At 40.9% G+C, this 15,000-nt stretch overlaps 1 protein-coding gene across 3 annotated transcripts in view; it reads right to left on the bottom strand.

Annotated features, from left to right (window-relative positions):
• Positions 1-3,948: 3,948 nt before the first annotated feature.
• Positions 3,949-15,000, bottom strand: part of ap4b1 (adaptor related protein complex 4 subunit beta 1) — an 11,592-nt gene continuing 540 nt past the window's right edge. Inside the window, exons 3-12 of one of the 3 annotated variants that reach the window (XM_047807349.1) lie at positions 13,698-13,817; positions 13,272-13,496; positions 13,054-13,184; positions 12,343-12,490; positions 10,830-11,326; positions 9,832-9,915; positions 8,257-8,360; positions 6,121-6,328; positions 4,707-5,006; positions 3,949-4,464 (exon numbers count right to left, since the gene is read on the bottom strand). In XM_047807349.1, coding sequence (XP_047663305.1) covers positions 4,040-4,464; positions 4,707-5,006; positions 6,121-6,328; positions 8,257-8,360; positions 9,832-9,915; positions 10,830-11,326; positions 12,343-12,490; positions 13,054-13,184; positions 13,272-13,496; positions 13,698-13,817 — 2,242 coding nt within the window. In that variant the 3' untranslated portion in view covers positions 3,949-4,039. Of the gene's footprint in view, positions 4,465-4,706; positions 5,007-6,120; positions 6,329-8,256; positions 8,361-9,831; positions 9,916-10,829; positions 11,327-12,342; positions 12,491-13,053; positions 13,201-13,271; positions 13,497-13,697; positions 13,818-15,000 lie in introns of those variants that run through there. The other 2 variants (XM_047807350.1, XM_047807351.1) reach the window with 2 other exon arrangements.

Genomic DNA, 15,000 nt, shown 5'->3' with positions numbered 1-15,000 from the left:
GTTTCATCTTTAGGGGGATTTCGCCCTCAGTGAGAATTTAAAACAAGAAGCGTTTTATATTATATATTATATGACTACATAGTAAGCCAAAAGTTATGCTATTATTTAAAATGGCAAAAGTGGACACCAAAGTTTTATGCATGATGTAATGATGTCAGTCTTGAATCAAATCAGTTCATGTATGTGTGCATTCTCTACAAACAGTGTGTCCAATGAATACAGTCATTAATAAACTAATATTCACAAGACAAAGACCAAATCAATAAATGTTATTTTTATTTAGTATTGATATTGCATTAATATGTTGTTTGTGCTATCAACTCTGGTAATACGAATAGTGACATTTCACTGCTTTTGGTTGCCGTCTTTGTGTCTTTCAGCCGATTAACGTTATAGATAAACGCCTCCAGCTCTGACTGCGCGTGCACACTGCGCGTACCTGTGCTTCTCCGTAGAGCGTGCGGACGTACGTAATGCAATCTAGGAGCAGTGATTCGCCAAACCTCCCTTATTACAGTTGCACACATTTCTTCTGATTTTATTTTGTAGTAACGAGTAACGAAGATGCTTAGTGGAAATATAACAGAGTAAAAGTATACATTTTATCTAAGAACTGTAGTGGAGTAAGAGTGAAAATTGACATAAATTTAAATAGCGAAGTAAAGTACAGATACGTGAAATTTCTACTTAAGTACAGTAACGAAGTATTTGTACTCCGTTACATTAAAACACTGGCGTCCAGTGAGCTAATACCAGGCCGAGCTAGATAAAAGCTCAGAACAATCTGCTCCAGTTTAAACATTAACGTCATCTTTCAAGTCAAGCTAAAGGTTTATCGAGATTAAAGCATATTTCACTTACAGCAGCATCGCAGAGGTTTATTCCCAATCAAACGCTAATTAGTAGATACTGATTCAAACATTTCGAATGAACACGACGTACGCTGTGCACTGCTAAAGCTAAGTCTACTGATGTACTATTGTCAGCTTTCAAACTGCTCAGAATCTGGCACACAATAATAATAATAATAATAATAATAATAATAATGTTGTTAATGCTGTTCTACTGTCGATGATTACACTCTCCCATCCTCCCTCTATGACTTGGCCATAAATAAGGAAGTAACCCGGGACTACAACGTCCCATGCTATCATGAATCTTTACACTGTGTAAATATCTCTCTATTCACACACACACACACGCACACACACACACACAAACACAAACACAAACACACACACACACACACCTGTCTGTTCCCATTTGTTTGTTTTTTGCATCCATTTAAAACTGTTTTTATCTATCTATCTATCTGTCTCTGCCTGCCTTTCTATTCATCTATCAGCTTAGTTCTGTCCATCTTTCTATCCATCACTGTGATCTTTCCATCTATCCTCTCCCACGACACGTTGTATTTCTCACACAGAAAACTTGGACTTTTTGACTATTTATTATATAATTTATATTTATTAGTCCAGCCTGACACTTATCAGCCAATCAAAAAAAGAGGCTACACAACAGCCAATCAGAAAATAGCACTATTGTATATGGGTAAGATTTAACGCAACAACCAATGAAAAAAAAAATCTCTCAAAAATATAATTTAATTTTGAATAGATTTCAGCTTCAGGTTTTTCAGGTTTTTATGTTGGATAACAAACAGAGCAGCTTGGTTTTCTTTATGACCACTAAACACTGCTGGCTAAACAAGTTAATTCGGTCTACATGCCATTTTTTGAGATCATGAGCAACAGAACACAGGGCTGTCAAGTGTCACATATTGAGCGTGACTGTCACGTATTTCCGTCTTTTGTCACGCTCTCCCACGACACATTGTATTTCTCACGCAGAAAACTTGGACTTTTTGACTATTTATTATATAATTTATATTTATTAGTCTAGCCTGACACTTATCAGCCAATCAAAAAAAGAGGCTACACAACAGCCAATCAGAAAATAGCACTATTGTATATGGGGAAGATTTAACGCAACAACCAATGAAAAAAAAACATACATTAGAGAGGGTATTTTCGATGGTCGGTTTGAACAAAACCTCAACACGAAACAGCTTGTCTCTGGACGGGACATTGTCCTCAATCATGACACTAAAAATGGCTTCGCTTGAGCTGAACTGTTTTATATGGGAGCAACATTACAAATGATAAAGGAGTCCAAAAAGGCAACAAACACTCACAATAACCAACACCAGTCATAATCTCTCTCTCTCTCTCTCTCTCTCTCTCTCACACACACACACACACACACACAAATTAATAAATGGTATTTAAACAAATCATTTGTATTTGGTCAAATTGCGGTTAGTGATCCTTACCAAACAACAACTCCCCTTCTTCTTCTTTATTTATTTATTTGTGGGGGGGGGGGGGGTGTCATGCCAGTAGCTACAGAAGGTGTCATCCTGTAAGACTTCATTCATGATGACACCTAGCTACTGGGCTCTCAGGTTTTGAAGACAGGCAAGCGTGACATCTCCAACCCCGGACAGATACATTCTGGGTGCTGCGACTTATTAAATATATGATAAATAGTCAAAACGTTTTTTTGCGTGACAAATACGATGTGTGGTGGGAAAGTGTGACAAAATATTAATGAGGCAACTTATATTACTAGCTTGTCATCGCAGAAAGCTGCTACAATCCCACAAGTTTCCTGTAAAGCATGTAGAGTCTGTCTCAAACATACAGTGTGAACGGTTGAAAAGCTTTCATATGTTTGTCTATACTTGTACCACTTCGCTGACCTGTAATGATCTCTGTTATGGTCGCTATGGTAACAGTAGTGTTTACTCTGAGGACCTGCTATCAGATATCTACTACTGAATAGAAAGAATAGGGGGTGAGATCAGTGACATACGTACTACAATCAGCAAAAAGAACAGAAAAGCAAACAAGTGAACGTAAAGCGAGGCCAACTTGCATTTTATGTATCGATGACATGCAATGAAACGTTTTGTAGTAGATATGAAAACATATCCGAAACACAATATCACGGTTACTCTTCTCACTCTTGTGAAGCTGTGTAAAGGTAAATAAAAGATAACGTTTCTCCAATGACATCACAGCGTCCAGTGAGCTAATACCAGGCCGAGCCTTGATAAAAGCTCAGAACAATCTGCTCCAGTTTAAACATTAACGTCATCTTTCAAGTCAAGCTAAAGGTTTATCGAGATTAAAGCATATTTCACTTACAGCAGGATCGCAGAGGTTTATTCCCAATCAAACGCTAATTAGTAGATACTGATTCAAACATTTCGAATGAACACGACGTACGCTGTGCACTGCTAAAGCTAAGTCTATTGATGTACTATTGTCAGCTTTCAAACTGCTCAGAATCTGGCACACAATAATAATAATAATAATAATAATAATAATAATAATAATGTTAATGCTGTTCTACTGTCGATGATTACACTCTCCCATCCTCCCTCTATGACTTGGTCATAAATGAGGAAGTAACCCGGAACTACAACGTCCCATGCTATCATGAATCTTTACACTGTGTAAATATCTCTCTATTCACACACACACACACACACACACACACACACACACACACACACACACACCTGTCTGTTCCCATTTGTTTGTTTTTTGCATTCATTTAAAACTGTTTATATCTAGCTATCTGTCTCTGCCTGCCTTTTTATTCATCTATCAGCTTAGTTCTGTCCATCTTTCTATCCATCACTGTGATCTTTCCATCTATCCATCCACCCATCTTTCTATCGGCAAGCATTAGTTTAAGTTTTCATGTCCTCTATATTTTCTATACTGTCTTACTACCTTTCAGTTTAGCTCTGCTGTCTGTCGGTCTCTCTATCTTTCCATCTGTCTGTCTTACCCTCTCTCTCCCCCCGTATCTGTCTTCCTTTGACAAAAAAATCAAGATACTTTAATTAAAAGTAAAGTTAATAAACCACACGTTAGCGTAGATAAAAATGAATTTATTAATAAAAATTTCATCGTCATAGAGGATAAAATAAACGATCAGATGCTTTAAAGGTAAAAACATCATGAAGTCAGTTTGCGTTTGCAGAACTCAGAGTGCGCAGGACGTTTAAGACCACAGACACGAAGCTTTTGACGGCTTCCCGCTCCTCAGGGTGTTGTTTGATGGACAGCGAGAGGTTGCCGTGGCGATGTTGCTCTTCAACTCCTTCCTGCAAGAGCTCGGCGAGGATCACGGTGCCACCGCTCCAGCTGTACATGTAGAGCTTCCAGGGACGAGCGTCGCTCTGGCTATATGCCAAGATCTGGATCTTCACCAGCTGGAAGGCGGAGTTTAGTGTGTCGGGTGAGACGGTGGGACGTGGGACGCCCAGACACTGACGATGCACCACCTGCAGCTCCATCCACAGCTTTTCGAAAGCATCATGGGATACCAGAGGACTCAGAGATAGCGTTGGTTCTTCTGAGGCAACGGGTGTGCCTTCGTTGTCACCTGCTAACACAGATAGGAAAGGAAAGTAGCTTCAGAACATAACCGTAGGACATCGCCGCCGTACTTCGGTATATCCTATGATCTACCTTGCAAGCTACTTAACAAATAATATTGTAGAAAAGATTAGCACAGTGCTAATAAGGTCCATAATCATGCTGTATTAAAACTCAGATGTTTCTTCTAAGCACGAAGCAATAATAAGGAAACACTAAAATAATCTACAATATAAAGCACATCCAGCATACCTTCACCCAGGGTTCCGTTCTGAAAGTCCTGATCCGGATCGTTTATTCTGATTTCACGGCCTACGTCCGAGATCTCAGCAGGAACGTCCTGCGCGCGGCTCTCGGCTCCTAAAAGAGGATCCAACGTGTTAAAACTGGAAGCCCAGTGATTGACCGGTTCCTCGGTTCGTCCAGTAATGATAGTCATGGACGGGTCTGATTTAGGTCCCAGGAGAACCTTGCGGGTTTCGTTCGTGCCACACTGCAGGAGCCTGTAGTACAGTAGTGCTCGATCCCGCACACACATATCACTGTCCTCCTCTGTGGAACAAATACAATTGGAAATTTCAGATGACACTCTGATCTATGTAAATATTCGCTTACTTTTACAAGACCATAATTCAATTTATCTTGAGAGCTCCAGGCAGCCCTGAGTGAGGCTGCATCCCCCGAGAGAGAGAGAGAGAGAGAGAGAGAGAGAGAGAGAGAGAGAGAGAGAGAGAGAGAGAGAGAGAGAGAGAGATACATCTCAGTTTTCAAAAGGAAATTGTTTTAGAGCACAGCAATGCCTTCTGGGTAAATTATTATTGTCAATTCAATTATTCCTATTTAACACGCATCTAAAATTCATGTCATTTTAATCCAACACTCATCTAACGTTTACCTAACGTCCACCTAACACTCGTTTAAAGCCGGACTGCAGAAAAGCTTCTTCCAAAACACCATTAGACTCATAATCAACTTACTTAACTTCTACTTAACATTTTTCTTGTATTTCCTTCATATTTGTCTTTATTTTATCTGCCCTGCTCCCTCTAATCTACATGTCCTTAAACACCTTAAACAAATCCTGCCAGATCTGCACAGTGTAATAGAAAATGTTGTGAATAACAAAAATGAACATTCTGTACCGATACACTTACACACCCAAAACTAGGTACAGCAAAGATAACAAGGGGGAACTGAACTGTTTTCCAACTGAACACTATACATAAAAGATAAGAACATATGTAACATAACGGCATGACCGTCGCCCTGCTCAGTGGAAGACACACCCATATCTTCCACATGATCACGAACCTTTCGTGTACCCCGTGTATAAATAGACCACCACCCTCACATCCAACTCAACTCACTCTGTTCAGACTTAGGTTGGGACAGACTGACTTCACACTTGCAAGTGTATTGAATAAAGAAGTTTGATATTCCACAGGACTCTGCTGCGTTCTCGTCTGCAACTTAGGAAACGTTCACTTGAACTATTATTTCTGATTAATAGAATAGAATTTCCTCCACAACAGCTTACAGGTACGAATGTGTGTGTGTGTGTGTGTGTGTGTGTCAATTATGTAAACTGTGAGCTTGTGTATAATAACGAAGACAGATTATAGAGTCTGAAGGATCTTGGTAAATGTTTCTCTCGCGGCTTACGTACCGATGCAGTAGTGTAAGAGACGACCCAGCATGTCCTGAGTCTCCGCTGGCCGAGACAGAAATAATTTCTGCGATGCTGTGAGTAATTCCATCTTTACTGCTGAGGAAACCTCCATCTTTATTCCATCTATGAAGCCCTCCAGCACATAGGGGGCGTTACTGATCTGCTCACCGTGCACTCCGAGTAACCATAACAGAGCCTGTTTTCCCTGAGGAGCAGGAGAGAGAAATATATAGTCCATTTTATAAAGGGAAGGACAACGACGTCATGGCAGCGACGTTTCCCCGATCTCTCGTTTTAACGTCCATCTGATGTTCCTCCTACGTTCATCGAACATCCGGCTAAATTTCATCCAACAATTGTCTAACATCTAGCTTCGTCTAAAATGCAACTAATATTTAATGGTTAAATGCAACACATCTAAAATTCACCCAACATTTACCTGACGTCTGTATAACGTTCACCTAATGCTCGTCTAACATCTGTTTAACGTTTGTCCGACACTCGTCTAATGTATGTCTAATAAAACAGTCTGTGTTTATCTAATGTTGTCTAACGTTCATCTGACGCTCATCCAACGTTCATCTAACGTCTGTCTAACGTTCATCCAACGATTGTCTAACATCCATCCAAAATCCAACTAAAGACCGTCTAACGTTCATGTGGCACTTATCTAACCTCCATCTAAAATTCACCCAACATTTACCTAACGTCTGTATAACGTTCACCTAATGCTCGTCTAACATCTGTTTGACGTTTGTCCGACACTCATCGAATGTATGTCTAATAAATTAATCTGTGTTTATCTAATGTTGTCTAACATTCATCTGACGCTCATCCAACGTTCATCTAACGTCTGTCTAACGTTCATCCGACGCTCATCCAACGTTCATCTAATGTTGTCTAACGTTCATCTGACGCTCATCCAACGTTCATCTAATGTTGTCTAACGTTCATCTGACGCTCATCCAACGTCTGTCTAACGTTCATCTGACGTTCATCTGACGCTCATCCAACGTCTGTCTAACGTTCATCTGACGCTCATCCAGCGTTCATCTAATGTTGTCTAACGTTCATCTGACGCTCATCCAACGTTCATCTAACGTCTGTCTAACGTTCATCTGACGCTCATCCAACGTTCATCTATCGTTCATCTGACGGTCATCCAACGTTCATCTAACATCTGTCTAACGTTCATCTGACGCTCATCCAACGTTCATCTAACGTTCATCTGACGCTCATCCAACGTTCATCTAACGTTCATCTGACGCTCATCCAACGTTCATCTAATGTTGTCTAACGTTCATCTGACGGTCATCCAACGTTCATCTAACGTCTGTCTAACGTTCATCCAACGATTGTCTAACATCCATCCAAAATCCAACTAAAGACCGTCTAACGTTCATGCGACACTTATCTAACCTCCATCTAAAATTCACCCAACATTTACCTAACGTCTGTATAACGTTCACCTAATGCTCGCCTAACATCTGTTTAACGTTTGTCCGACACTCGTCTAATGTATGTCTAATAAATTAATGTGTTTATCTAATGTTGTCTAACGTTCATCTGACGCTCATCCGACGTTCATCTAACGTCTGTCTAACGTTCGTTCAACGATCGTCTAACATCCATCCAAAATCCAACTAAAGACCATCTAACGTTCGTGCAACACTTATCTAACCTCCATCATAAAATTCACCCAACATTTACCTAACGTCTGTATAACATTCACATGCTCATCCAAGCGTCACACGCTCATCTAATATCTGTCTAATGTTTATTCGGCGTTCATCAGATTTTGTCTAAAGCTCATCTAACGTTTATTTAATGCCCATCCCACACCCATCTAAAACATTCACCTGACACACCGCTAGTGTTCACCTGATACCCATTAACCGCTCGTCTAACACCCTTCCGATACCTTTTCCATTCAACTCTGAATAATAAAAAGAAAGAAAGAAAAACGTCCCAGTGTACACAACATCCACACTTGTCCAAGAAAAAGTCAGCATGCAAATATATACACAAAGCAGTTTATACAGCCCAGGTAATGCAAATTCAGGACACGCACACACACACGCACACACACGGCTGAAAAAACAACACAATGAAGCGTGTCATGTGTTTCTTTACCTCGTCATCCTGAGGGAGATCATCACACCCCTCGACAGCACGACACACAGCCTCAGTGCATTGGGGGCAAAACCATGCCAGGTCTCTGTACGTCTGTAACACAGCTACACACACACACACACACGTACACACACACACGTACACACAGAGGCCACACAGTGTCTATTATACAAATCCATTGGAATGAGCTGTTTCCATAGAAACGATAACTTATGAATATAAATGTCAATGTTCAAAAAACTTAATCAGCACCTTCTGACCAATCAGATTTGAGAATTCAACATAGCTGAGGGATAAGCTAGGCCTAATTTATACTTTATAAAGAGATGCATTTAATAACATTAAAAAAAACTTAATTATTTTTATATTTTAAATCTTAATTTTTTATTATTATGTCATGTTAAAATACTGAATGTAAGGAAATGTACATTTAACCATTCAAATAAATAAATAAATAAACAAACAAACAAACTCCGGCAACAAACATCTCTTTAGCAAACAAATAGCATTCATACTGAATTCCATGAGAAAATCTAATCAACTAATATTACGATCAAGCTATAATTTGCGTATAACGCTGACCTTATGGGGTAAAACCGCTCTCTTTGGGAATCTTTGGGATATTTCTGATTTAAAATATTAAATATATGAACGTGTTTGGTCGAACAGAAGTGAACTAAAAATCGACGTTTCATAATCAGAAGACGGATCACCAAAAAATGAGCTTTAAGTACAAGATTTACATTACATTTACATTTCCGGCATTCGGCAGACGTGCTTACCCTGAAACGGCGTACAAGAGTGCTTTGAAGTCTCCGTCAACGAATAGATTAACATTCATTAAAACTTGGTTACAGACTTACAGGATACGATCAACCTAAAGCTCTGTACAGGGTTATTTATTTATTTTTATTAAAGAAGTGCTAATTTAAGAGGCAGGACTCTTTCTGAGGACGTTAATGTGTTAGTGTTAGTTGATCAGACGCTAAACTGGTTCACGTTTTAAAGTACTGTTCGATTTAACGGATATATTTCGAGTTAAAATGAAGCTATAGTGAGCTGTTAAGGGCTGAAACGTGTCACGGACGTATGAAGGAACCTTTCCCTGTTTTTAAAGTTTAGTTGTTGTTTTTTGTTTTTAATCCGTTCACATAAGACCCGGGACACACGGCTGTAGAATCGTCCGAAACAAACCCCTTCGAAATGAAGAAGAAATGTGAAAAGTCTGAGAATGTAAATTGGAATGTTGTAGAAAGTTTAGAAGCAAAGGAGAAGCCTTGGATCACGTCTGCCGTCACGTGATTGGCTAAACTCGGCCTTGTTTACAGAAGGTTCCTCTCTTGGAGGTCAGATTCCGGCGTCTTTATTATTACTACTGGGAAAGGGTTGTTTTTAAGAAGTAAAAATAATAAAAATAATAAAATAAAATCATAGTCATTGTTTACAACATTGAAATAATAATATTGGCACCTCCTGAATAAAACGAGAAGGCGTGTGTGTGTATATGTGTGTGTGTGTGGGTGTGTGTGTGTGTGTGTGTGTGTGTGTGTGTGTGTGTGTTTGTGTCTCTCTTACCAGAAGTGATATGTTCTTGCTTTAGTACCAACAATCCTGTCAGAATCTCCAAACACTTCTCGGTGTACGTCCTCCCGATACGACCTTCACAGCGAGACAGGCATTTGAATCAGTCGGTCATGTTTATGACATTAGGCAAGGAATGTTTCTCACCGAATCGATCTGATCTTATCTCTATTCATTCGGTGATGTTTTACTCCAATTCAAAAGCACGGACCATCACCTCCGTATGTATCCCCCGTACGGACGAACGGGTCACATGGTAGATACGAGTAAAAGTTTAATCGCAAACAGCAAAAAAAAAAAGAATGGTCGAAAGTTTTCTTAACTATGCAAGGGTTCATGAATAGGCAAATTTACAAACAAAAACACAGCTGTTGTGTCACTGTGGTAAACCTAGGAAAATCTTCCATCTCTCACTCTCTCACACACACATTCAAATTAACCTCCAAGAAGTGGCTTTTATAAAGACTACAAGATGTCAAATCTAACTTTGAGAAAATCCAGGTGTAAAAAAAAAATTCCCCAACAGATTTCATAATATTCAGCCTTGATGACAAATCGCATCGTTACGAAGCAATCAGCTGTGCAATACTTCATGTTACTTACAAAGCTGAAATTCTTTCTGTACTGGTAATTACGAACGTGATTTGTCGTCGTAAAGGACGCTAAACACGGAAGGATTTCTTTTTTCCTTTTGTTTTGTTCTGGAAGTCTCGGAAACTCTGGTATCAAAACTATCTCAGAGTTTCCTGGTCGTCAGGGAGTGCTTCGTGTGCTATTTCCTAGCAGGAAACTCGTATTCGTGATCGTGAACCGATAAATACATGTGACTACACGCAGCACGCTTCCTCTGATGACAGAGCGAACACTTCCAATGCACTCAAATAGAATATTAAAGTCTGAAGGAACACAAATGTTTTATAAACCTACATAATTACACAAGATGAACACGATAACGTATATGTGCGTACGTAAACACAGACTCGGAGTGTTACCTATGGCTTTAATGGCAGCCTGTGCCAGTTCAGTAGAGACGTCAGTGCAGTAACTATTCAGTTCCTCCAGAATAAGCGCGACGTTCTCATCGTTCACCAGCTCCACAAGAATCTCCATTTTGCGTAGTTTGATGTACGTTGGTTCGGAGAAGGCGCAGAAGAAGCGTTTGTAATGGCTGCCGTACGCAGTCGGCTGACTGCGGAGAACCTGCTGCACGTGGCAGAGGGCAGTAAAACGCATTTCCCGCGCTGCAGCGCCGCAGGCGGCCAGCAGGGGGCCGCGAGCACGCATGAGGGCATCCGCCTGCACCGTAGGATGGGCGGCGGCCAGATGCAGGAAAAGGCGGAGTGTGGCAGCCATGACAGGGGGCTGAGCACTGAGCAGGAAGGTATCGATCAGGCTGAGGATGTCGAAGAGCTCGTCGTCATTACGGGGACGATAACGCAGGAGGAACGTTAGAACTTCACTCTGAGACCAGCTGTCCAAATCCTTCAGTCTAGAATGGAAGACAAAATTATTAGAGAAAAATAACAATGTTTACAAACTTCATCTGAGACAATATGATGCTCAATACATGAACAAGCTGATGTGCAAAAGTTAGATATAAAACAGAGACCAAGCTTTCTTCATTGAGACTGACAGAGAACACACAGAAGCCACACCTTTTCATTTAGAACTGACAGGCACAGAAGCCACTCCTTTTCATTAAGACTGACAGGCACAGAGGCCACGCCTTTTCATTTAAAACTGACAGCCACAGAGGCCACGCCTTTTAATTAAGACTGACAGGCACAGAGGCCATGCCTTTTCATTGAAACTGACAGGCACAGAAGCCACGCCTTTTCATTAAGACTGACAGGCACAGAGGCCACGCCTTTTCATTGAGACTGACAGGAACAGAAGCCACGCCTTTTCATTAAGACTGACAGGCACAGAGGCCACGCCTTTTCATTGAGACTGACAGGAACAGAAGCCACGCCTTTTCATTAAGACTGACAGGCATAGAGGCCACACCTTTTCATTTAAAACTGACAGGCACAGAGGCCACGCCTTTTCATTTAAAACTGACAGGCACAGAGGTCACGCCTTTTCATTAAGACTGACAGGAACAGAGGCCACGCCTTTTCATTGAGACTGACAGGAACAGAAGCCACGCCTTTTCATTAAGACTGACAGGCATAGAGGCCACACCTTTTCATTTAAAACTGACAGGCACAGAGGTCACGCCTTTTCATTAAGACTGACAGGAACAGAGGCCACGCCTTTTCATTTAAAACTGACAGGCACAGAGGTCACGCCTTTTCATTAAGACTGACAGGAACAGAGGCCACGCCTTTTCATTTAAAACTGACAGGCACAGAGGTCACGCCTTTTCATTAAGACTGACAGGAACAGAGGCCACGCCTTTTCATTAAGACTGACAGATACTAACTAACATCCTGATTCATCTCAGCTGATGCTGTTCAAAAAGAAAAATCCCACACAGACAGGTGAGCTGTGTAGAAATCAGACCTGTTGAGGAGGTGATGTGCGATAGGTTTGTTGATGACGACACCTCCTTCCTGATGTAAAATCTCCTCTAGAGCACGCAGGCAGTTTACCATCACTACAGGGTCAGGGTCTCTCAGCAGAGAGTACAGCTCATTCACCATGCCACTATCTGCAGCAAAAACATCATCAACATCATCATCACCATGTCATCATTATCATCATAATCAACATCACAAACAAGAAAGAAAGAAGGAAAATTAAGTGTGTGTTTTTGAACAGCTTTATTTTTTGTACTTTCTTTAATTTTTTCAGCTGCCATGTTTATCGGCGTTACTGAGACTTTGTCGCCCCCTTGTGGCTGTACTGTAATCGGTAATTCTAAATAATCCATAGTATTTCGATATTTTTGAAAATAATTATCCATGTTTTATTACAAATGTCTCATATAAATCATTAGCGTCCTTCTGTAATATCTCACACACAATGCTTTTGCTTGCTGTTGTCCTGGAAACAAGGCAGACAAATTCGTCTGCCTAGTAAATTATTATTCTTATATTCCACTTTGCGGTGTATTATGAAGGAATGTAAATCTCTCTCCTTTAGAATAGATAACATATTTTTACTGGTAACACAGCGGAAGTGTGATATTCTTCAGTACAGAAGAGAGGAGAGAGACGAGCTGTAACAGTCATACACTCTGACATTTTGTACACTATGTCTTCACTTCAGTACCGATCTCTGCGTTGGGCTGGAGGCTGTGAATTTTGGCGCATCCTAACACAGCCACTCTCCTCACGTAGGACGATTTATCCCGCAGAGCATTCATGACAGGCTGATGAATGTACTCGATTATTCCAGGCATCCTGCAAACAAAGAGAACTAGAAAAATATATGATAAACCAACACACCAACAGCGCCATCACGATGCACTGATACTTTGACATCCGTACCTCAGGTTGCACATGTTGCGGAGCGCCAGGCCACGGATCATCGGGTTGGGATTGTCACAGTCCTTCCTCAGAGTGTTTATTGCTAGCAGAGCCATGTCAGGTTTCACTCCAGCAAACGTCACCATGTAGAGAAACACCAGCTTCTTCTGCACCACGTCCACCGTCGCGCTCGCCTTCACCATCTCCATAAACACGCTCGACACGTCCACGCCCTCAGTCATACACCTGCAAATGAAATACACAGCGCACACACAGCCATTTTTTTATTAAACGTTATATATAGACAACAAGCTGGATAAAATAATCATACGAGTTCAACACTTTTCTGCAAATGTTCATGTAATAAAATCACACATGTAACTTGTGTTGTGTGTGTGTGTGTGTTTGTGTCATGCAAGGTAACCTTCTTGTTACCACAGCACCGACCTGATGACCCGCATGATGTAATTTCTGTAGCGGAGTCGGTCTGCTTGTACATTTGGATTGGACAGAGCCTTCTTTAGGTCCTTCACCATCTCCTCACACCCGAAATACGGCATCGTCTCGCTGAAAGCAAACAGGAAGCAGCTGGACATGACCGACCATCCAAGACACAGAGAGATCATTGCAAGATTTCACACACACACACACACACACACACACAAACACACGTGCGACTGGATAGCAACATATTTCTAAATTAATTTTAAATTGTAGTTATTATTAGCACTAAAAACTAATTATTTCTAGGACATACTGTTTGTAGCTGCTGTAACATAAGTGATAACGTCTGTCGTGGGCGATCCACAAAGATAAATATAATTATATATGGATAAAAAGCATGACTCCTTAAACCTAATTATATTGAACTGATACATAAAGGAATAAAATACTTTTTGACGTGCTGTGTAAGAATACAATCAGTTTTTGATTCCTTATTTATTCATTCATTTTCTACCGCTTATCCGAACTTCTCGGGTCACGGGGAGCCTGTGCCTATCTCAGGCGTCATCGGGCATCGAGGCAGGATACACCCTGGACGGAGTGCCAACCCATCGCAGGGCACCAATGGCGAAAGTTTGATTTTGACATTGGTGGGGACATAATTTATTTGACATTGGTGGGGACAGCATTCCCCGTATTTTGTGCATAAAACTGTTGTTATAAGAATACTTTCTACCTCACATACCGGTAACCTGCATAATCACGTTACATATTGCTTCATACAACGGAATATAGCTGCAGCCGACCTCAACACATTAGCGAGAAAGACAAAGCCAATCAAACAGCGACGTGGGTTAGAGAGGCGGGACTCAAAAAAGGCAAAGGCCAATCATTTTAGAGAGTTGAGTTACAGAGGCGGGATTCATTGCAGGGGGTAAATCTGTTAACCTTTTGTGCTCCACTAGTTGCGCTATTCTGCCCCCGCGACCCGGCCCCGGATAAGCGGTAGAAAATGGATGGATGGATGGATAGTTGCGCTATTCTTTACAGAACGCCGTATAAAATATTTTTATCTTATTTAATGATTCCTGGATAAATGTTAAATGAAGTAAGTAAAAAAGAACAAGACACAGACGGATATCAGTGGTTATGTATAAATATATATAGGCTTGGTCGAATTATTGCTAGGGAGTTCCCTGGATATTGGTAGGGACATGTCACTACCGTCCCTACCCAAATCGACGCCCATGCAGGGCACACACACACTCATTCACTCACACAATCACACCTACGGACAATTTTCCAG

This window comes from Tachysurus fulvidraco, chromosome 23 (genome assembly GCF_022655615.1).
Source record: "Tachysurus fulvidraco isolate hzauxx_2018 chromosome 23, HZAU_PFXX_2.0, whole genome shotgun sequence".
NCBI lineage: Eukaryota > Metazoa > Chordata > Actinopteri > Siluriformes > Bagridae > Tachysurus > Tachysurus fulvidraco.
The sequence above is the reverse complement of the archived record's forward strand: the minus strand, read 5'-3'. Positions and strand labels throughout refer to the sequence as shown.